Here is a 23,526-nt window from a genome sequence, read left to right on the forward strand (position 1 = left end):
ATTACAATCGAGCAGCAGGAATGGAATCTTTCTGGCTTACAGAAAAAAAAATTATAAACACAGCACACCACGTGCTCTACATTTGCGTGCCGAGTCACGGTAACATAAACACTATGCACAAAGCTAATTTTCCTAATTAAGAAAAATCAATTGTAATCTAGCATTTTTCCCACTCACGAGGCTGATGGGTAAGGGACCTGCACATCAGCGGGGACATCAATGTAATTATTTGCTCTGTGAAGTGGAGAATGCCAATTGTTTCTGGAATATTGAACTATTAACTCATGGGTAATGATTATTGCAGGGACAGTAAATTATCAAAGAAGGTCACAGGCAGAAGAGTCCCTTTGAACGCTTCAGACAAGTCGTTAGGCTCCTCATTAAGCAAAGTGATGCTGAAAGGCGATATGAACTGGACAGATTTTTCTCTCCCTCAAACACTCAAACAAGCCCTTCTCTCTCGCGCCAGCTCTCTTTCTCTCTTTTTATCAGGTCTGGTGAAAAGCCTGTCCGTGTCCGTAGAGACAGAGCTTTCAAACACTTCTAGAGGAAAAAAAAATGTAAAATCAATCCCCCTCAAACCAATGGGTAATCAGCGATCACGTTGATAACACATTATCTTGCACATCTTTGATGGTGTAATGCAGTGGGGTTTAATGGCAAGAATGCTGGAAATAGCAGTGTTAGATAAATGCTTCCATTAGGGCTTCTGATGGGTCTCTTATGAACTGAGACTTGAGATGCTGGAGATGTCTGTAAGGAGGGAAACAGCTCCGAACTCTGCATGACAAATAAACTGTTTTCTAACATCAGACCACTGAATGGAGGGTTTGCTATGAAAACATGATTTCTTGAGAGACATAATAAATAACAATCCATTTTTGACTGAAGCAGAGATACTGAAATAAGCAGACTAGTTTGCAAGACAAAACCACCGGTGTTTGATTTGTAGCCCTGACCTTCTTCACAGTTGTCTCCTTTGTAGCCTGTGTTGCAGGCGCAGGTGCCCATAATGCAGATTCCGTGTCCGCTGCAGTGAATATCGATGCACTGGTTGCTAGGAACGTCACACTCTGTCCCCTTCCAGCCACTGTAACAAAGACAGCGCCCCCTGGAGTACTGCCCATTGCCACTGCACAGCACTGGACAAGCAGCTTTGAATAGAAAAACAAAAAGCAAATGAGATAAAAGATGAAAGTAATTTATGAGATTCATATTCAATAGGTGCAGTTTTCTTTATACTGTTCTTCTACTGTTTTAGCTCTAAACCATTCAGAGACACTAGTCGTGCTTCCATTAACCTTCAAATTGCGCAAATTGAAATTGTGAATTAAAGGGGACCTATTATGCAAAAATCACTTTTATAAGGTGTTTGAACACAGATTTGTGGCCGCAGTGTGTGAAAACATCCATCATATAATGGTAAAAATCCACCCACTAATTTTTTTATAATCTAATAAAATCATAAACAGTCTCTCAGAACGTCTTTCAGATTCTCCCTCTGTTCACATCACCGAGGGGAAAAAGTCCCACCCATTTGTGACGCTGGCCTATAAGCATAGACACAGCCCTGAGTGAAAAGCAGCAGTCCGACTCCGCCATTACTGATTACTTGCTGTAGCTGCTGGAGATATACAATGCCAGCGCCAAAGAGGCATTTCAAGTGTTGTGTTTGGGGATGCACTAATGAACATAGGAGTCTCCATAGACTCCCTACATCTGAGCCGCTGAGGACACTGTGGTTAAGTTTCATTGTCTAAGGAAATGTCCCGGAAAAAATCTGTAAAGTCCCCAATAAGTCTAGGGATCAATACCAACGCTTCGTGTGTGAACGTCTGCTCCAGACAAAGTAAGTATCATGCATTTGTTTTCCAAATTGCCCTTCTGAAAGAGCTTCTTGGCACTTTGTAAGGCTAATGATGCTAAAGCTACCATTGTCTCTGTCTGTTTTCAATGGTGCTGCCTTCAAATGCCTTCAGAATGATTGTGAATAGGAATGTGGTGGTTAATAGTTGCATATGAAAGCAATGTGAGTTGATCGCTTGAGTTTGTTGAGCTCATAATCATGAGTGGGACTTATAAAGTTTGTGATAGCATGCCATGCACCATGAGACCAAGCTATGTTGTTATTTTTATCCCGCCGTGCTCCCCGTCTGTGTAATTCACAAACGTGAATTTATTATGCACAGTATAATAAGATGACTGACTTTTAAACAGAGTACGTTTTCTGTAAAGACAACAGGCTTGTACTAATAGTGAAATGTTTATTTGCAAAGGCTAGCACTGCTAATGCGGGAGCTTGAGCTCTTGAAGCTCCGCCCTCTTCTCCGGAGCACCAGTTAATTTGCATTAAAGCAACATACTTAAAATCAGAGCCTTTTGGCTCACACCCTAAAAGTGGCAATTTTAACAAGCTATAAAAAATTATCTGTCGGATATTTTGAGCTAAAACTTCACATACACATTCTGGGGATATCAGAAACTTATTTTACATCTTGTAAAAAGGAACATAATGGTCCCCTTTAAAAACACGGCTAATGGAAACACGTCAATTTCACAAAAACTCCCATATATCACAAAACAGTTTTTACGCTTGCATGAGGTGGTTTTTCAGGCAATTTGAAAAAGGAATATTTTGCAAAACTGCAATGGAAAAAGGTTTTTTACATTTACAGGTAACCTGATGCGCGTAAAAGTCACATAATGTACTATAACCTCCAAGAAACAACTCATACATGCCACTCTCAAGTATAAAGGGCTTTCTTTGCCATTAATGCTTGGATAACCCCTTATTTACACTACACACGTCTGTGGCACATTACGGCTCCATCGTGGCCACCGGCAACTCTAGTCAATACTTGTGTTTATACCAGCTGCACCACGGCACATTTCAGAAGCGTCCCAGGAGGGACTCTCCACACTACTTCACTTAAGATACACGCATGTGTCTTCATCGAATAAAAATAAGGGCTAGTGCAGTGCCTGCAATATATGTAAACCTACCAACATATGTCACCATGACTTAACGCGAAAAAATAAGTTTTAGTTGCATAACATCGGTTAATGTAAACGCCGTCAATTCGCAATAGGTTTTTTATTGACATTTATAAAATATTGCATAAGTTTTGCACAAATCTTTAATGGAAACCCGGCTAACGACAAAGAAACAGATAATGAGAAAAAAAAATTAAAGAAAGAAAAGGAAAACACCACCACCAAATATATAAAAAAAATAAATACAGTAAAAAGCCAATGGAAATAAAACTAATTGTTGCTTCGTCCAGGTAGTAAGAAGCCATTCAGGCTTGGGAATTGAGTCCCACCAAAAGCCTACTAGCCGGCCGTACTTGCTCAAATGACAATCTGAAACCAATTATGAGTTGCGACATTGGTTGTTTATTTCTCTGGAGAGTTGTGTGACCATGTGTGTGCACGTGAGTAACAGAGCATACCTCGAGAGCAATCAGGCCCAAGGAACCCTGGAAAACAATTGCATGTTCCCGAGCGACAGTCTCCGTTACCATGGCAATTGTGTGGACACTCTGTGAGGGTATCTGGGGGGAAGAATGAAAGCGTGTGAGAGGGAGCCACAAAAAGAAAGGAGGCGAGAGAGGAAGGAGAAGGAGAAAAACACTAATTGAGGAGACAGTCTGTGGAAATTAGCAGACATTCAGACAACCCATCCTTAATTAAAGGAATGCCAGATGCGTGATTAACAAAAACCTGCATCTAAGCTTACTCTGCCTTAATGAACCAATCACAGCATTATTACCACCAATTAGCAGCCAGACGCTCTGCTCGGAGCTTTCTTTACACTGCTGGATGGCCATTAAAACACACACACACACACGTTTGTTTTTCTATCATAGTGGAGACTTTCCATTGACTTTTGTTTTTATAGTAAAAAAATGATGATTGTCTGTCATTTGACCTTAAATCTAAAACTCCTAAAAAACCTTTCTACATTTTTCATGTTCATAAAGTCATTATTTAGCATGTTTAATAAGCCTCATGACAACAGCAGTCACCACAATGTAAACAAAACTTGACACATTTGTATACTAAAAAACACACAAGGAGCTGTGTTAAAACAGAAGGTGAAAAACATTTAACATTAACATGCTATTTCTTATAACAGTAATGCATGTTGCTTTGACAGCAGCACATTAAGGTAATGTTGCTAATATTCAGTAATGTACATTTGCTCCTTCAACACAAATAGCTCTAAACAAACCTGTCTCTCTGTGCAACACATAGTCGTTGATTGATTTCTGAATAAATCAGATTTTGAATTAGGGATGGGCGATATGGCCTAAAAAATTTATCACGATAATTTCAGGTATTTATTGCGATAACGATACAAATGACGATAATATATATATATATATATATATATATATATATATATATATTATTTTAAATGTCATATAATGTTCATTGTTAATATTATTATCTTATCTAAACTTTTTATGTGTTTCAAACAAACTTATGTCGCCATCTGCGTTGCATTCATGCAGAGAGCAAGATTTTGCGTGTTCACGCGCATGCTGAGACGCTCAAGAGATGTGGGCTACATCATTCTTATTTGTCTACATTTTTTTTTCTTCATTACAAATCTTGTTTGGTTTTATTTTGTATCATTGCATGTTAAAAATAATTCACTGTTATGCAGATGCAAAACGCTAGACTGTGAATAAGATTAGCTACAGTTTCACATTTTATAAATATTTGAACAATATATTCAGCATATTTAACAACCTGTTTTGTATCTTTATTTAATGCATAAGCGATTTATTAAAACAAGTTCATGAGGCTATGCTCTAGAGTCTAGACTATTATTCATATTCAAGTGTTTGTGCGGAAAAGAACGCGCATGCATGACAGTGAGGTGATCGCGCGGATCACTTGCATTTTTTCCTGATAATGAAACAACTTAAAATAATAATAATTAAAAAAAGAAAACTTAAAATTGGGGCTCGTCACATACACGAGAAATATTTCTCAGGGCTCTACGCTTACTTTTCTTTTTAGGAGCGCTTGTGCTTCTAATTTAAAATATTTAGGAGCACAGTCAAAAATTTAGCAGCACCTTCAAATCAATAATCAACAATTCTGATCAAAAATTAACCTTCCCATTACGAGGTGATATTTGACTCCTTAAAGTGATTTACAGGGAATTTTGTTTTTACCTTTGTAATGGCATTTTTCTAACTTTATTAAAAGTATGGCATCTTTTATGTCAAATTCAAATTGGACGTGTTTCCACTCTTTGTAACCACCATTTTTCTGTACACTTTGCATATTACGGTAGTTTGCTCCTCATCTGATTTTCTGTAACCAAACCAGTTGCAAATTGTGGAGGTAGCTCCTCGCGTAACAACAAGCTCCTCCTCATGGTGCGTTCACACCAGACGCGAATGAAGAGTTAAGCGCGAGTGATTTACATGTTAAGTCAATGCAAAGAGGCGAATAGACATCCTGCCGCGCGAATGACGCAGCACGAATTGAGCGTTTAGAGCGAAATTCTATACATATGCAGTCATACATGTGCGCCTGGCAGAAGCCCCGCCCATGACGCGAATTCGCGTCTGCTGTGCAGTGAATTTCACGCGCGAATGAAGCGAGTAAACCCAAAATGTTCACGCGTCCAACTACGCGCGAATAGCGCGATTTATTCGCGCAAGTCGCGTCTGGTGTGAACGCACTGTCAGCCTCACGTCCGCCTTCCGCCATGCTTGTTTTCACTCTGCACGTGAACAGTGAATCGGGCGCGCACAAAACTACGTCATCAACTAGACTTATCGTTATTATCGTGAGGAGACAAATTTTTATCGTGAGGAGAATTTTCAACGGTATATCGCAAACGATAAGATATCGCCCATCCCTATTTTGAATGAATCGTTTTGAGTGATTCAATGGCTTACGCTTAGAGAGTCATTTATCGCCGCCTATTGGAGAAATGATGTAACCTGCAGGAAGAGTGACAAATCCTCACTACTACCAAAGGATTTATTTATTTTTTCCAGTTTATTATTATTTATCTTTATTATTTATTTCTATTGTTTATATATTTCTATAGTTTATATATTAGTATGTTTATTTATATATATATATATATATATAGCGTTAATATAGCAATATAATAATATAGCGTTATATGTTATGTAAGCACACCTTGAGTACCTTGAGTATTGCTTTTATAAAAGTTATCACACAAAAATAATTTATGCACTGATACGTTCGTTTTTTTGAAGCAAATTCATTAAATGCTGTCCTTCTGCTAAAAAATAGCTCCTGCCAGTAAAAGTAAATGGCAAGAAAGTAGTGGTTCAAAAGATCACAAATTTCACGGTTCGCATCATATTACGCTTTTTGAGCCACGGATCGGATCGTTTTTCCGATCAACAAGAAAATTTTAATGTGTGTGTGGCTGAAAACAGCGAACACAAATAGAAAAGAGCGCATGAATAACGAATAGAGTTCCCGCCTTTTCTTACGATGGAATGGTTTAAAAATAATTTGCGTGAGCGTGTTTGTATTTTATTTTCGTTTGAGGTTATAGCTATCAAAAAGAAGTTTGTTTTGTTTATTGTTTTGGCCTTGTCTGCCCCTGAAGATATTCTTCATTCTTAATTCTTTATTTGGCATCTCTCTGGTGTGAACTCAGTTTTCTTTTTCTGTTACGGCAAACCTCTAGAGGTCATAACATCAGGTACAAATGATAAACTTTCACTATATTATGGTTAAATTAATCAGTGGATCACATACTGCCGAACACTTCATTTTTTTAAACACCATACATGATATTTTCTCACACATACATCTACTTATCTTTTCATGCGAAAACATCTGTTTTTCATCTTTTATTTAAAACTGCAAACGTCAATACAGTGTAAACTGATGGAAATACAGTACCATACCTGAAATAATAAAGTAATAAACACTGTAATATTCCCTCCACACTTCAGAAACTATGAACCACAATGACAAGTGCACACATCAATCTTTCTCCTGAATGAGAACAGTTTCTTTGATGGGGAAGGGCCAGCAGGGGTCACTCAAAATTCATTACATAGCCTAAATATTAAAAAAGTTAATTTTGCTGAAATACATAATACATATAACAGTACAAATTACATGTAATGCTATACTGATTATGTAGTTTCGGGTGGTTACTAAAGGTGTTGACCATGATATACAGAACCATTGGGTGAATAAATCTGTTGACAGCTGTTGACCGGACTGGAACTAACCATTTTATAAATATAATATATTAATATTATATAACACAAGTTATATAAGTTAAACTATTATTTGGAATATTTAATTTCTGTTTAGTTTATATTTTATCTGCTAGATGCACAAATTGGAAACTAATGCTGTCAAAATAATAAAATAATTAATCTCATAATTTAACCAGTCTTTAGCAGAATGAAACCGTAGTGTCAAACTTAGTAAATTTTAACATTATTATTGTAAATTTTAACATTCACTTCTCTGTGGAATCCCTTGTGGCCCCTTTGGTCCACAGAAATTTTCTGGAACACAGAAATGCAGACCAGCAGAGTGATATAAAACTGTGAAAGGCCCAGGGACATTGGATGATTATACCAGCACTCTAGAAACAATGCTCAATCAATCAGACCTGAGAACTGGAAGAGGCTGTTATCATGATATCATTCAAGCATATTACTGAATACACAACTGTTATTTAGTCATTCACAGATTTAATCCACACTGCTACCACTGTGACATCACCTGTCGATACTTTCATTAAAAGAAGCAGCTCATTGGTGTCTAAGTCAGTTCTGACAAGGTAATGAACTGCACTGGTTTCTTGTCACCAGCCCGCTGTTATGACACCACTGAAGCGTTTAGCAGAGCTCTCAGACATCACCATTGCAGGACGATATTATCTCGCTACAGAGATATAATCAATTTTCATTTTCAAAAGGTTAACTTTTTACTCACTGAAGCATAATCAACCTGTTTTTAAAAGAGGGCGGTGGCTGCAGTCCTACTGATCATTTCTCATGTTCCAGTCTTTGTGATTGAATTTGACAGGAAATTACTCTTGCTGAGGCCTATTTTTATGAGTTCATGATGGAGGTGAGAAAAGAGGGGAAAGGGAAGGTGAGAAAAGGTGGGGAAAAGAGAGAGAGATGGAGAGAGGAAAGGTCCTGCGGGTCACTATGCAACACTTTGAATCAGCTGCCGCCCACTAGCCACTTAAAACAGATCGATACGGCTCTGACCATCATTATACACATTCATCTGTGAACAGATAGGCTAACACTCTTCTCTTTATCTCTCTCCGTTGGTAAAAATTCACATAGAGACTAAAATATGGATAATATGCATTACCATTAAAAAATACATGCAATTTTTTTGTTCTTTATGCTCATCAAGGCTGGAGCTGTTTGATTAAAAAAAGTAAAATCAGTAATACTATGAAATATTGTTACTATTAAAATAACTATTTTCTATTCAAATATATTTTAATATGTAATTTATTCCTGTGATGGTAAAGCTGAATTTTCAACAGCCATTACACCAGTCTTCAATGTCACTTGATCTTTCAGAAATCATTATAATATACTAAACTGGTGCTCAGTTGCCAGTTATTTTGGTGTTCAGTTATTAATAATAGTAATTATTTTGTTGCTTCATCAAAAATTTAAATAAAATCTTTTGTTTAATTATACATATTACTGTCAGTTTTGATCAATATAATTTGTCTTCAAATAATGTTTCTTTTTATATCGTATACAGTAAATTGTACACTGTATTTTCATATAAATGATATTATCAACACATCAAATGAAATGGAATTTTAAATGAATTTCAGAACGTCTTAATAGTTTACATGCCTCCTTTTTGCTCTACTGACAACAGCATTCAAGCGGCAAGAACTCTTATTTTGAAGTTTGTGTAAAATCATTTGAGAATGTTCAAAGAGCATCTTGAGCTTCAGTGGGGGCAAGTTAACATGTTTTATGTCACAAATTTGAAAAGCGACCATAAAATATTCTTAAAAAAAACTTATTTATTTTATGTCATGATATATAATAAAAAAATGCATATAACATAATATAAGTATAGTCATCATATACCTATGATGATGGTGTTGTAGGAGACCTGTTCAGTGTTTTTGCCGTCATTGTAGAAGGCGAGGTGCCAGGTGCCTGAGTCCAGGTAGCGGATGAACTCTGCCTCATGAACGTTAACTGAACGAGCCTTCCTGGCTGCTCCTTCCACCTCCACCAGTCCACGTTTCTCTTTAGCTATCAGACGACTGCCGTCCAACAGCTCCACAAAGTCATACTGTACACAAATGCACACACACACAACAAATCAAATCCCAGTGTAATCACAGACAGATCAGAGCATTGTGCAGTAACAGCAAATATTCACTGTAGCTCCTCCTATTTGATCTGAATATAACTGTGCAGTATGTCTGGAGTCTGATGTGTTATACAAAACAATGTCAAAGAATTGTTTTTGAAGAGCATGCAGCTCTATTACATATACATTGCAAGAGATTGATGCTTGTGAATATATTGCAAGCAAAGTAATGAATATGTTTGGAATCAAGAGGATGCTTACACACTGGTATCCTCTTTGTGAGTTATTGGGGAAGATTTTTAAAAAGACGCTCTACATTTCAGAAACGCTTTATCAAGCTGCTCCTAAAGAGCGGGTTTGAATCAAGGCCTCTGATGAGTTTAACATGCTGTTCTCAATTTACAGTGCATTAAAAAAGATATTTGTTTCCTAAGAGACTATTGGAGAACGACGCAAGAGAGTGAAGGGAAGAATGAGTGAGCAAGAAATTACAAGACGCCTCACAAAACGAGAAGACATTTCGAACAGTATGGAAACAGTCTCCACGCCTCTGTCTGTCAATAGAACTTCAACCTATTGTCAGGGTTCTGTGACTTCGGTCTAGTTTATTCATGGTTTTGTGACGGAGCCCTGACACGCCCTTCTTGTCTTGTTTTCAAGTGAGAAAACAAGCACACTCGAAGCCGCGCGCTCTCTTGTCTGCGTGCTCTGTTTCATGTTGGGGCGTGGTGTTCGGATCCCGGCACTCCTGTCTTGTTCAGGCTCGGTTCTGGTTTTGTGTCGGGGTTCGGACACTCACACTCCAGGTTTGCTCTTGCTGTGGGAGCGTGCGATTTCGAGTTTGCTCGGGCCGTGCGCTCCTCTGTCCTCTGTGTGTGTGTTTTGTTCGGCACGCGGTTCGGTTTCGGCCGCATGCTTTTTTCTCTTGTTTCGTCTTGTTCTGTGTGGCACGCAGCTTGTGTTTATTCACTGGATGCGTGCTTTCATGTTTGTCATGTTTTGTGAACATGCAGCTTATGGGTCTCCTCATTAGCTGCATGTTCGTGTCCTGTATTGCACATGGCTAGTGATTTTGTTTTGCTGGCCATGTGCTTGTGTTTTTGTTTTGTGTGAGCACATGGCTTGTCTTGTTTGGTTCGATATGCCATGTGCTCTCATGTCAATTGTCTTGACCCCACCCACCATGTTTCCTGATTCTTGGTTAATTTGCCCCACCTGTGTTTACTCGTTACCCTCCTCATTTGCTCCCTTTATAATCTCCTTGTGTTTGCAGTCCTGTGCTGGTTCGTTGTCGATGTTACCCTGTGTGAAGCCCTGCCCTGCCAGTCTGTTTTCCCCTACGGGCTAGTTTTTTTTGTTTATTTAATATTTATTATTAATAAAGCCCTATTTCCTCCTGCAAGTGAGTCCTCGCTCTATCCCTTCACCCACACCTGACACCTATCCTTTATTCAGCCTTTAAGAAACATATGGATTCATGTGTGGCAATTAAAGCACTGGGTCAGTGCTATCGTCTCTTATTGTGGAGGCCTCCGCTGCCAATTACCTCTAAGCATTTACGGGTTTTGTGATGTACCCTTGAAGAAGCCTAGGCGCTGATGTTACTTGGCAAAAAGAAAGAAACAGGACTAGGAGAAATAATTGGTTTGCTTTCGAAGGCCAAATGCAGTTTTTAATCAAAGCGGGCAAAACATGCAAAAGTATGAATCACTTCAAGTTTAAATTAGACAGACGCCGCAGATGGAAATTGGATGGGGATTGTCGGGCTCTACCATGCCGCTTTGAAGGTCAGGTTTGAAAGTGTGACAAAGGTGACAGTCTGTTGAGGAAAGTTTGCTGGCTGCCATTTGTAGTAGATCTGTGAGCCTCATCTAAAAGGATGACAATAATTGGAACAGAGGGTGTTGTGGTATTTCTTACATCTGGTTACACTGAGAACTATGACTGTAATTATAACATGGAAATTATGAGAATTACCAATATGAAAAACAGCATCCTGCAAAAGAACGCTCAATTCTTCTTGATTAAACATTATGGGCATTGGAATAAGATGCAATGGTGCTATTTTCAACTGTCATTTGGCACCCAGAGAGATCAACTAAACCCAGAAGAACCCTGGGGGGTCAGTGAAAATGCAGCAGGAAAAAAATGAATTTTCTTGAAAATGTTGTGTGACGATTCTAACTAATGAGCATTACATTTCATAATGATTTGCTAAGCATTTTATAATGTATGTTTTTAATGAACATTATGATATGTTAGGGAAAAAAAATCTTAGTCCTTTGCTCTGTAACTTTTGAACAGGCATCATCTAACCAATGTATACATTTCTTAGTTAAAGCGAAAAATTAATTTCAAGAACAGCAACAAAAAATGTCTCTGATACCTGAGTGTGTGTGGGAGGCAGGCCTTTCCGGCCGTAGACCCCCACCAGGGCGCCTCTCTGGACAGAGATGTTGAACTTGAGGGACTGCGGCTGGTCAATGAAGAGCTGAGAGCGCCAAAAAGTTCCTGGAGGGACGTCCTGTACTGCTCTACGGCCCACATCCACCTCACCTGTGTCTATGGTGTTATTCTCTTGGAAGTAAACTCCTAGAGAGAGAGATACAGGAAGATGACATTTGTAAGAGACAGATAAACCATATTATGCTAATAACCTACTGGTAGAGACTAGAAGCTATTCATTTTCAGCAGTGATACAGTGATTTGTCCCTGTGAGATACTGTGGTCGAATGTATGCAAGATGAAAAACACGCTAACTGCAACTGTGAGCAATTTCCCTGTTCTATATGATCTGCCTCTGCCCATATACAGAGACATAATTAAAAAGAGATGTGTGGAAAACCATGTTGAACCATGACATTTTTGGCATAGCAAAGAAGATTGATTCATGCATTGATAATCATTCATCTTGTTCATCATGAATGCATTGTTTACAGGCAATAGATTCCATTTGTGATCATGCAAGCGTTATAGCTAGTATGGCAGGAAACCAATAACATCAGAACAACCAGGAGTGGGAACTAAAACTAACAATACAGTAACCTCTTCACAAAGGAGTGAATGGTCTTTTAAAATGTGTTAAAAAACAAGCTATGTGTTCAAAGGGAACCAGAAGCACAGATGGTGTATAGGAGTCTCTTTTTAAATAAAACAGTTTACGAGTTCCTCTATTATCAGCATATATGTTTTTGTGCCAATGCAATCATGATTCTTGCTATAGCCTCAAGTGTGATCAAACATTTATGAGGTATACCAGAATAATCTGATCTCAAAAATCATTAAATCACTCCATAGAGCATTTAATTAGCATCTTTAAACCAGCTCTTTCTGACCCTCACTCCCAAGATAACCATCACAGTGAATTACCCAGCCAACAGTAAAGAAAAAACACTATTTTATATCATTATACTCTGAGGTATGTTTATCGAAATCATTGTTAGGCAGCTATAGTCACGAGTTTCACTGTTAGCAACATAGTTCAACAATTTGTTTTCCTAAAACCTCTGAACAATGATGAATGAACAAATAATCTTGAGCAAAGTAAGTAGACTAACATGCAGTACTATCTATATGTAATTTCATATTAATACATATTTCATGTTATATCTTTTAGTTTGTCAAGAGAATGAAAGAGCGGTTTTTGAAAAGTGCACATATGTGAATGCACCCTAGTAACCTGGGGGAAATCCAGAGTATTACGTAAAACTAACAACCTCAATTGAACCAAACATCTGTAAATAAAACAAAACAACATGTTTTGTTTTATTTACAAAATGAACAAATATGGCAAAGTAATCCTCAGATGCCATTTGCACTGTTTACACCAGTAAAATCAAACAGATTAATTACCATACATTATTACTTCACCACCTGTGCGACATCTTTAACAATGGTTTTATATTGTTGAAAGAATTACATTTTTTATTATTTTGTTTAGTTATACTTCCAAACCCAACACCCAGTCACACACACACACACACACACACACACACACACACACACACAAACCATGTTGGCTGTCATGTATGTTTTGTTGACCCTGGTTACTCTGTATCTGATTTGTCACCTGTAAATAGCATGTTTGTTTGCATAATAAAAAAAAAAAAAAAAAAAAATATATATATATATATATATATATATATATATATTGTTGAAAGAATGTCAAACAGTCAAAACTAACTAGTTAACTAATTTCTCCAATGCTGTATCGTACTATGTTTAAGCAGCGAGTACCCTGGCAAAACTCAACGCTTGTCAGATTGTTCATTTCCTAATACTAAAGGGACCTTGAAGAGATTTTAGAATAAACTTGATACATCTAATCTAGTTGAATTCATAAAGCTCAGCCATAATGGTAATTTCAAGCCACCGTTTTCCGATAGTAGCTAACTGCGGTAATATTACATGTCGAGTCTAAGTGAAGCAATTTGACTTTGCAGCGCTTCCTTTAACAAGCTGAAAAGCTAATGTCTAGACATTACACACACAAGCGCACAATGAACTCTCCAACAGAAGCCTCTGCACATTCCAACCCCTCACAACACGTTACAAGGCAACAATGTGGAATGGAACGGTAATGGGAGAAGGAGAATAGGCTATGCTCATATGCTATCTAATGGAGAGCAGCTGCCATTAATATTGCATTAATTATTATTGCGTAATTCCGTAACACGCGGGAACTAACCGCACACGTGTTGCTAATGCAGTCAGCCGGCTACATAAAGAGCATGTTGGAGTGAATGAAAGAGTAATTAGAGAGGACTTGCTGACTGTTAGTTTTAATGTGAGCACGCCTGTGGCCCTAAATGCTCTACAGAGCAAACGAGAGAAGCCATCTGTGAAGCTCTGATCAACAGTATATTGTCCACAGGATAAAAAGAAGGGGATGGTGCGCTTAAAGAATGCCAGTGGAAAAGAGATTTGCTTTCTATGTGTGCCAGGGATGCCCGGGGTGTTTCTTGGACATGGATATTGAATTGGCATTTGCCCATGAGAATCGCAGAGATGTAGAAGGTTTGTTTTGGCTAGATGCAGAGACTCCCTAAAGCCCTGTACTTTTCCTTCTATTTTACTTTCTTTAGCTTCTCTCTTCATCTTAGCCATGTGATCTGCCAAACTGTCTTGATCTTTACTGTTTAAATGTGTGCATATTTCTGTGGGTAAGACAAAGAATAACATTCCAATCTGTTGTAAGCGATTTTGTATTTTTTTTTTGGATACCACATAAAATATCATTACTATCTGACAGATATCACTGAACTGGATGTCCTTAAAAATGACACTTGTCTCTGTGATTGCCTGTGGCTACATAAAAAGCAAAAATCTGGAAGAAACTGGGTATGTACAGGTATGTCATTATCTTTACATTTACTGTTGTAGGCACAGAAATTACACACTGACCCTTAAAATATCACTTCAATAACAACAACAAAAATGATGGCATTATTTACATATAGTCCAGTTATTCTCATTTCTCATCAATGTTTAATTTCATGGTGGTGAACATTTTTGAGAGCCCCTGGTTGCTATGAAATATAGTTGTATAGAAAAGATTTGTGTGAAAATTAAACTTTTTTTTTTTTTTTTTTATAATTTACCAGAATTCCATTTTTTTGGGCTGAACCACTTTAATTAATGTTAGTAGTAATACTGTGGACACAAAGTGAAAAAAAACTATTTAAGCTATTGCTCTTTCATCCTGAACAAATTAAAAGAAAGGAGAGTTGTGGTTTTCTTGCTGCAGTGACAGGTGACAAGATGTTTGTGACAACATTTACACTCAAGTACTCTGTCATGGTCATACAGCTATAAAAAACATGTCAAAAAGAGGCCTCATTTTTAATTTTGTCATTGGGTATGGTGTGACTTTCTCCAGTGTCTCGCTGCACGACTCATTAGACAGCAATTTGCTCCAACACTGCACACACGCGGTGACTTTCAGTCCACAGCAGCAGCAGTCAAGACTCTGGAGAGGTACACACTTTTACTTTCAAATGGCTAGACGGAGCATAGCTGAATGGAACGGACCCACAGGGTCTTGAGACAGGGTCTTTAAAATAATTATTTTTAACCTGACATGTGACATTAAAACCGCAACCAAGAACTCAGTTTACTTCTGCTGTGCTGTCAAGTACTACCATTGACAAAATTATTAAAATGAACTGTTAGACAGTTAGTGACAGAATTTAATTAGAGACAGAATTTAACTTTTTCATTTAGGTGGTGATATTTGCCCCCCTTTCCATGGGCATATTTATCTAACCTCAGATGCATGTGTCATCTTAAACTTAATGTATTCAATAAAAATTGTAGTAAACTACAGGTATGTTACAAATCAAATGAAATCAGTATCAACACAATCCATCTGTGCACTGAAAAGGTGACACAGAATCTGCATCTGAAATGGCATTTAGATTTATTTACACAGACTGTGTGTGCATATACAGCTCAAAGGCGGTATAAATACCTTTACACTGCATAACTACATAATGTACAAGATTGATATTTTATATATAAAATAGTCATGAATCATGGAATCATTCACTCAACCGATTTGTTCAACAACAAAAGACCAGTGTATTGCACAACAGTTCTGCTGCGGATTTGGTTGTTGGTAAAATTGAGCAAAAATAGACAACAGTGCTGCTAAGTCAGTATTAACTTTTTGTTTTTTGAATGGAAAACAGAACTCTTGCTTGTATGATAATGATTAATATCATAAATATAAAAGACAATACCTCATACAGGTGCATTTTTGCACCCATATCTTGAATTTGTTTTAATTTTTGTCCCAAGGTCTCACAAATTTCCAACCCTCATGCACATCCTTATTATAACAAAGGTATCAACAGCATGAAGCTAAACCCATGAAAATCAAGAAACTTTGTGACTTTTCCCCTACTCCTATCTTTGATTACCCTTTTAATTCATTTTTTGTTTCAGCCTCACTCACTTTACACCTATTATTCACTCCATTTTCAACATTTCATCCATATGCTTTTATTGTCATCACCCCACTTTCTCTCTCTCACTGTTTCTGTTGGGCCCTGAGAGACATTAACATCACCATGTGCGATTTTGCCAAGTGTCTTCCTCGTTCCAAATGCATTCAGTTGCAGATTTAGCGCCTCTTTATGACTTTCAGAAAAGTCACTTGAGCAGTTTTTAATTCACTGAAGCCTGTGGAAGAGTGTCTGTGTGTGCATTAGGAGAAGTGGTGGTATATTCATTAAGCGAGTGTGAGAGTGTGTCATGCTTGGCTCTCTTAGCTGCTGCAGTGGAACTGAATACAGAGCCGATCAGATGATTTGTTTAAGAATGGTGCAGCACAAAACTAAGGCCCCATGAAACATTGCTAAATGCATGTTAGGTTCCACTTCCAGGAACCAGGAATAAAATTCAGTTTTAAGCGCAAGACTACAGCTTTCGTACATCTGTGTGAGGATGGTGGAGTCTCTGAAGGGTGTGTGTTTGAATACAAAGCAGTCAGAGTGAGGAACACTAAATTATTTTCTGAAAATAAAAATGACTAGTCTACTTACATTTTTAAGTGTTTATGGAAATCAATTGCTTATAAAAACAGCGAGTACTCGTATGCTAATGACATTCCCTACAGTCCTAGTCACATACAAACACACGCACCTCTGATGTGAGGCAGGCAATCTAAAGCACATCCTGTCATTTAGGAAGGAGAATGCACTGAGGCTATTGTCCCTGCTTTGAAAACACACACGCACACGCATGCACACACACACACACACACACACGGAGGTACACAGAGCACTTGAAGCTCTTTTATGGAGTGAGTGCTTTTAGGTCAGCTGTATCTCAAAGAAAGGTGAACTGCAGATGACAACAGCAGCACCCTCAGTTATTTCTCGCTCTTTCTTCACTGGAGAAGAAGAGTCAGACAAATGAGTGAGTGTACGTATTTCAAAGGGTCTCCTGCAGGTATGTAAGTCAAACTTTGCTGCGTGTGATGTATGCTCAGTCTGTCAGTAAGAATATGCGTCTGTGTGGATTTGCTGCGGCTCTATTCATGTGTCTGTGTGTGTGGGCAGCTTTTCTCCTTGTGGGCATGAAATGTCTGAAAGTCCCGCTAGAAACACAATAAAACCTGACAAAATCAGCTAGCGGGGACATCCTTGTAAGCATAAATGGTTCATGAAAGAGCTAAATATGTCTAAATTTCTTAATAAAAGAAAATTCTGTAAGACATTTATAGATAAAGGTTGTGGTTATTCTATATTTATAATGATACAGCAGTTAGTTTCAGTTCATTTGATTGGATAAGAACTGATTTCTTATTTATAGAGTAATAACATTCGCAATTGTCCTTTCTTTCTCATGTCATATTGCTTAATTTGCTTACATTAAAGACCACATGATGTGGCTTGATGAGTAAAGTTTTCTGTCCTCAGGTTTGACAAATATCTGTGTAGTGCAGGATGATTCATATTTTTGGCCAGTTCTTGAAGATAAACACTACCTTTCAACAGATTGGGGCTAGTATGATTTTTAAAATAAATTAACAGTTTTCTTAAGTAAGAATGCATTAAAATTAATCAAAACTGGCAGTAAAGACAAACACATTGTTACAAAAGATTTCTATTTAAAATAAATACTTTACTTTTTAATAATCTATTGATAAAAATAAATAAAGTTTTCCACAAAATTATTAAGCAGCACAACTGTTTTTAAATTTGAAAACAGTAAGAATTTTTTCTTGAGCATCAGATCAGCATATTAGAATTAGGATGTGACACTAAAGACTGGAGTAATGGATATTGAAAACATCAACAGGAATAAATTACATTGTAAAAATGACGAAAGTGAAAGTGATGTGACATATGGCCAAGTATGGTGACCCATACTCAGAATTCGTGCTCTGCATTTAACCCATCCAAAGAGCAGTGGGCAGCCATTTATACTGCGGCGCCCGGGGAGCAGCTGAGGGTTCGGTGCCTTGCTCAAGGGCACCTCAGTCGTGGTATTGAGGGTGGAGAGAGCGTTGTACATTCACTCCCCCCACCTACAATCCATGCAGGCCCGAGACTTGAACCCGCAACCTTTGGATTACAAGTTCGACTCTCTAACCATTAGGCCACGACATGTATTTATTGTAAAATATATTCAAATAGAACAGTTTCTCTAATATTTCTTAATATTAATATTTAACTATTTACAATTAAAAAATACATCCTGGGTGAGCATAAGAGACGTTAACATAAGAAAAAATATCTTACCGACTCCAAATTTTTAACTGTATTGTACATGTGTATTTGAGTATGTGACTTCAAAACATGGAATAAAAGCCAAAACTCTACCTAATGTTCTTTTCATGGGGTCTTGAAGAAACAAAAAACTGCAAAAAAAGAAGAAACAACAAGGATACAGATGCAAGGTTATGTATGTGCGCATATATGAATGTAGGTACTGTATATATGTTGACCGAAATCGCCAGACTGCAGTTTTTGCTCCACTTCCTGTGTGTATATGTGACATGTCCTTCACAGACAGCGGCAGTGGTGGTGTTGGTGGGCACGCATGCACAGATCAAGTTTAACTGAAGGAGGTGGGGGTGTTAGCTGCTGTCTGTATTGATTGAGAGTAAGCTGTGTGATCGTATGCATTGCTGATGGCTTCATTAACTAGCTGCTCTTCTACAGGACCCCCCTCATCCTGTTTGGCCCTCACAGCAGACTGAAGACCCACCGCTGGAAGCTTGTGCCATAGCAAATTCTCCTGGCCTGTTAACACATTAACATTCCCCTGCACTCAGTGGCATACACATTTTTATGTCTTTCAATGAGAAAGGGAAAAAAGCGAGGTGGGGGCTCGCACTAGAAAACAAAAGACTAACTATGCTGAATGCAAATTCTGCTCAAATAAATGTAACCTGATTGTGTCACTGCCGCTTAAGGGGAGATGAATGACTTGCCCTTGCTGTGTAACTAAACAGCCACTGACGCCTATATAACTGCATTACAATCAATTTACCTTCAATTTATGGCCAATTGATAAAAGCACATCCAATTTCTTAACTCTGCTGATGACATAGACATTATAGAAACTGAAAATGTCCTATAGCTGATGCACAAATGTCCTGATCTAATGCTACATCACTGCAAGCATGGACAAGTCCATCACCTCAAGAACAAACACATTACTGTAAGGAGCATCATCATAATGGCCTTCAAACATATGGCCATCCATCTTCACAGCATGAGTGTGTGTCCCTCTGCGAGTGTCTGAGTGCTTGAATTAGTTCTTAAGTGAGAGAGACCTTGTGGGAATACACCTGCCGGTGGGTGGGAGAAACCGATAGCGCCTGTTTCTGTGAGGTTATTTATTTCTAATTGTATTTGTTATTTAGCATATGCTGTTAATCATAAACGCCTTACACTGTGTTGACAAACTAAAAGCATCTCTTGCATTTTAATATGAGCCGTTCTCTTAATCTGCCACAACTCCGCTCTGCTCACAGTGAAATCTCATCTCAGGTTCCTGCAAAGCACAGCTGTATATAGGGTGTATATTTGGCAGTGTTGATTCTGGTACATTTTCCATTCATTTTCCCCATAGGGATTTAAAAAAAAGGCTTTGTTAAAGTGTTATAAGCCCTGAACCAAGCCAACCAGCTATAAGGTGAATCACAACATTACAAACTTTCATTTGCACTAAAAAAAGGGCAAAAAAGACACCTTTAAAAGTGATATTTAAAGATGTACTTAATGGCTTTAATGAGGGAAAGAACTATAAAATCTAATTCAAAAAGATGGTGAAATACAAAACTTAAAAAAATTGTTGTTGATTATATCTATGGAAATCATATATTTTGTGTTTATTGTAAAATATGCATATATAATTTCCATATTTTGCACTCTGTACAGCATCATTAGTAATGTAGTTTTTCACCACAAATTCTGTTAAACATGATTATTTAAAAATTAAGTTTAAATAATGTAAACAGATGGCTTATAAAAAGCATATACCCTACCATCGAGTAATAACCTTGGAGCTCACAACATGTCTGTCTTTAAAGGTTTATAAGTTAGCGTTAAAAATCACTTTCCATTTGGAGAAAATGAATGGAGTTTCACTACTGGAACCCAACTGCTGCACTCTATTTAACATTTATAATATTTAAAAACATTTTAAAATATGTAAATGCACAAGCAGAGGTAGACACAATGCCTCCAGGTACTGTGCCACTTGACTATGGAGATTAAAAATTGAACAAATATTTAAATAATTCAAATTTGTTTACTTTTTCATGTTATATTTCTAATTCAAATGAAACCAATCACCTGGAGACTGGATCCTACAGTCTGTGTGTTATGAGCTTGTGACTTGTCTTGTGAATTTTAGTGTAGACAGACTCTGGCAGGCATGTATCAGTGAATATATTTGGTAAGTAAGCATCTTCCTTTGTGTGATGCATGGACTGTGGATCAGTGGCAATGTTTGGGACTGATAGCCGTATTTACTCTCACCATTTTATCTCAACAGGCGTTCAGGACACCTTACAGCTTACAGGAGTGAATTGAATACTGTCTGTATGAACGAGTAACTGAAGTCAGCCCCCTGTTCTATTCTCACAGCGGTAACCATGGTGACAGTAAATATCAAAGACGGTGACTTCTATAACACCGGCATGTCTTTTCAAAATTGACATGGTGTTATTTAATAAACAAGTCGAAGTGTGAATTCATCAGTGAAATCTTAATTAACCGACAACGGCTTTCAATTTTTAACCGAGCGTAGAATGCAGCATCTTGGTCATGACAAGACCATAAAACCGATGAGAGCATATCTGGGGAAAGACAACGACTGGATCCAAAACCCTCAGATGAAACATGTATCTATGTATTTAATTTTTTTTTAAACACCAAAACCCTACTTGAAAAAATACAACATGAATAAACAAAATTGCACTGTATGCCACGATCCACTTGAGAAAACAAAGAAAACAGAAATCAGAAACAAAACTTCTTATGCATATTAAAAAAACTTTAATTATTTTTTGTTTAAAACAAGAAGAAAATATAAAAATTCAAAAGGAAAACAAGTTTATTTTTCTTCCCCCAGTGGAAGATATTTTCCTATATTTTAATAATACATTTTAATTTAAAAAACCCATTTAATTTTGATAAATTTATCAGTAAACAAGACTTAATATCTTATGTCACTTTGCCTCAAGTAAATGTATCTTGATTTAAAGTAATTTGAAGTCAGCATGAAATGAAATCTATTTCTTTCTCTTTTTTTCTATTGTTAATGATTCATCAATGTATGTTTAATTTAAAAATAAATGTTGTGAGCTCATAATTTTTAATCAAAATCCAGTGCAAATGGCATACTTCTTTCAACAATCAATGCACAGAACCAGAAGTCTCCACTCTAAATGTTGTCTTTTTCAATGTTTAGATATTTGTACTAGAAAGCAAGATAAACATATTGTTTAAGAAATGTGCTTTTTTTAGTGGGACTAATAGTAGTCCAACATTCACACAGCAAAGGTTTACTGGACCCACTCTGGGTGTGATGCAGGTGTGAATGCTGAAAGTTTAAGTCAGTTGGTAGTTCCATTTATAACCGAACTAAGCATGAACAGAACTGAATTTAGCACTGTAAAACATAACTGACAGCCATTTCTGCTGTTTGAAGCGTGTCCAATGTGTGTTTCTGAGTGCATGTAAAAATGGCACTCCATTTCACTGGTCAGTAGGTTTGTGTGGCAGCTAATATTAGGGACAGAGTGAATCCCACTTTCAAGAGAGAGGGAAAGATAAAGAAAGAGAGATTCTGGGTAGAATGCCAGGGCATTTCAAAATTCTCACAACTTGGCTTCATGCTCTGAAAGCTCAGACAATCTCAAGAAGCCATTTATTGTGCATTCTGCACACACACAGCCCTCTCATATTCTCCCATTATAACGCTATCTTCTTTGAACTCAATATTGTCACCTAAATGTGTTTTTTGGCTCATCTTCCTGATTCCCAGACTGTTCCCGGACGTGTCTGCAACAGCCGTGACAGCCGACACATCAAAGCAGCCGCCCTGATACTGTAAGACTTGTGTCTAAATGCTGAGGAATGTAAGCCTGTTGCTCTCACAAACACAGAGGTTTATACTCATCACAGATCACTGAAACACACATCCCAGTGCCAGGAAAGATGGCATGGTGCAAAGAAAATGGTTTTGGAGTGTGTGATTTCCATTTGTGTGTGGGAGTGTTTGTGGCTGGGGTGGGGGGTGGGGGGAGTGTGTTGGGGTGTTTGTTTAGCTCGAGTTATGTTTATTTAAGGGAGTGTGGGTCTTCATGGCGGAGGGTCCTAGAGGTGTAGTTGTGTAGGAGTGAGTCTGTTTGGTAATTTTCTCTAGCCTATTACTGTGTGTGTGTTCTCCAGTCTGTTTACTAAATGCAAATGTGTTTTGTGCTAGAGAAGGGGCTTGAACAGATTGTGCCTGTGCCATATTATGCATCCGTGCGTGAGCGGGTGCGTTTGACCCTTACTGTTCTCAGTAGACAGGGCAGTAACTGCGTTGGTTGCTGTGGCGTCAGATTTGACCTGGCCGTTCTCAAAAGCATAGCCCTCAGTCTCCTGCAGCTGCCAATTCAATCCAAAGAGATGCATGGCTGTGGAGAGAGGGAGACACAAGAGAGAGAATGATCATTTATGAATAAAGCAACAAGAGACAATAGATTAAGAGAGTGAAAACACTGTAATCAATATAAAACAAAGTTTGCCCCTGTAAAACATTGTGGATCACTAGGATAATGTTGATGTGGCTTTAAAACTATTCGTAGGTGTGATCACTTAGAAAGTAACAGCACATCTTTCCTTAATAAGCCATATGATTTTATAATTTATTAAGTACAAAATGATTGGAACAAGTTACATGCTAAAGATTAACACTTAAAGCATCAGCAAAAGTAACCGTAATGGTGATACGTGTCTTTGTTAATCAGTAAACACCACTTTGTAAACACCACTAGTATTAGAAAAAAACAGTCACAATTGTTATTATTTATGGAATATTGTAGTGTTTGTTGTTGATTTATCATTACTTTTAAATCTCATGTGCCCTCGTACTCTTTAATCAAAACTGTTAATGTCCCCTGCTCCTCGCAACAACATCTCTTCCTTGATGATATGTACACAGGCTCAGGGC

General features: G+C 37.7%; 1 protein-coding gene across 3 annotated transcripts in view; it reads right to left on the reverse strand.

Moving 5' to 3' along the window:
- The window catches only part of LOC306874087 (teneurin-3), a 238,565-nt gene that overhangs the window by 81,643 nt on the left and 133,396 nt on the right, over positions 1 to 23,526 (reverse strand). For all 3 annotated transcript variants that reach the window (XM_079423825.1, XM_079423827.1, XM_079423826.1), the window contains 5 exons: positions 22,868 to 22,990; positions 11,732 to 11,937; positions 9,114 to 9,324; positions 3,453 to 3,554; positions 960 to 1,154 (listed from right to left, as the gene is read on the reverse strand). In XM_079423825.1, the coding sequence (XP_079279951.1) occupies positions 960 to 1,154; positions 3,453 to 3,554; positions 9,114 to 9,324; positions 11,732 to 11,937; positions 22,868 to 22,990 (837 nt within the window). The remainder of the gene's footprint in view (positions 1 to 959; positions 1,155 to 3,452; positions 3,555 to 9,113; positions 9,325 to 11,731; positions 11,938 to 22,867; positions 22,991 to 23,526) is intronic.

This window comes from Barbus barbus (assembly GCF_936440315.1).
Source record: "Barbus barbus genome assembly, chromosome: 8".
NCBI lineage: Eukaryota > Metazoa > Chordata > Actinopteri > Cypriniformes > Cyprinidae > Barbus > Barbus barbus.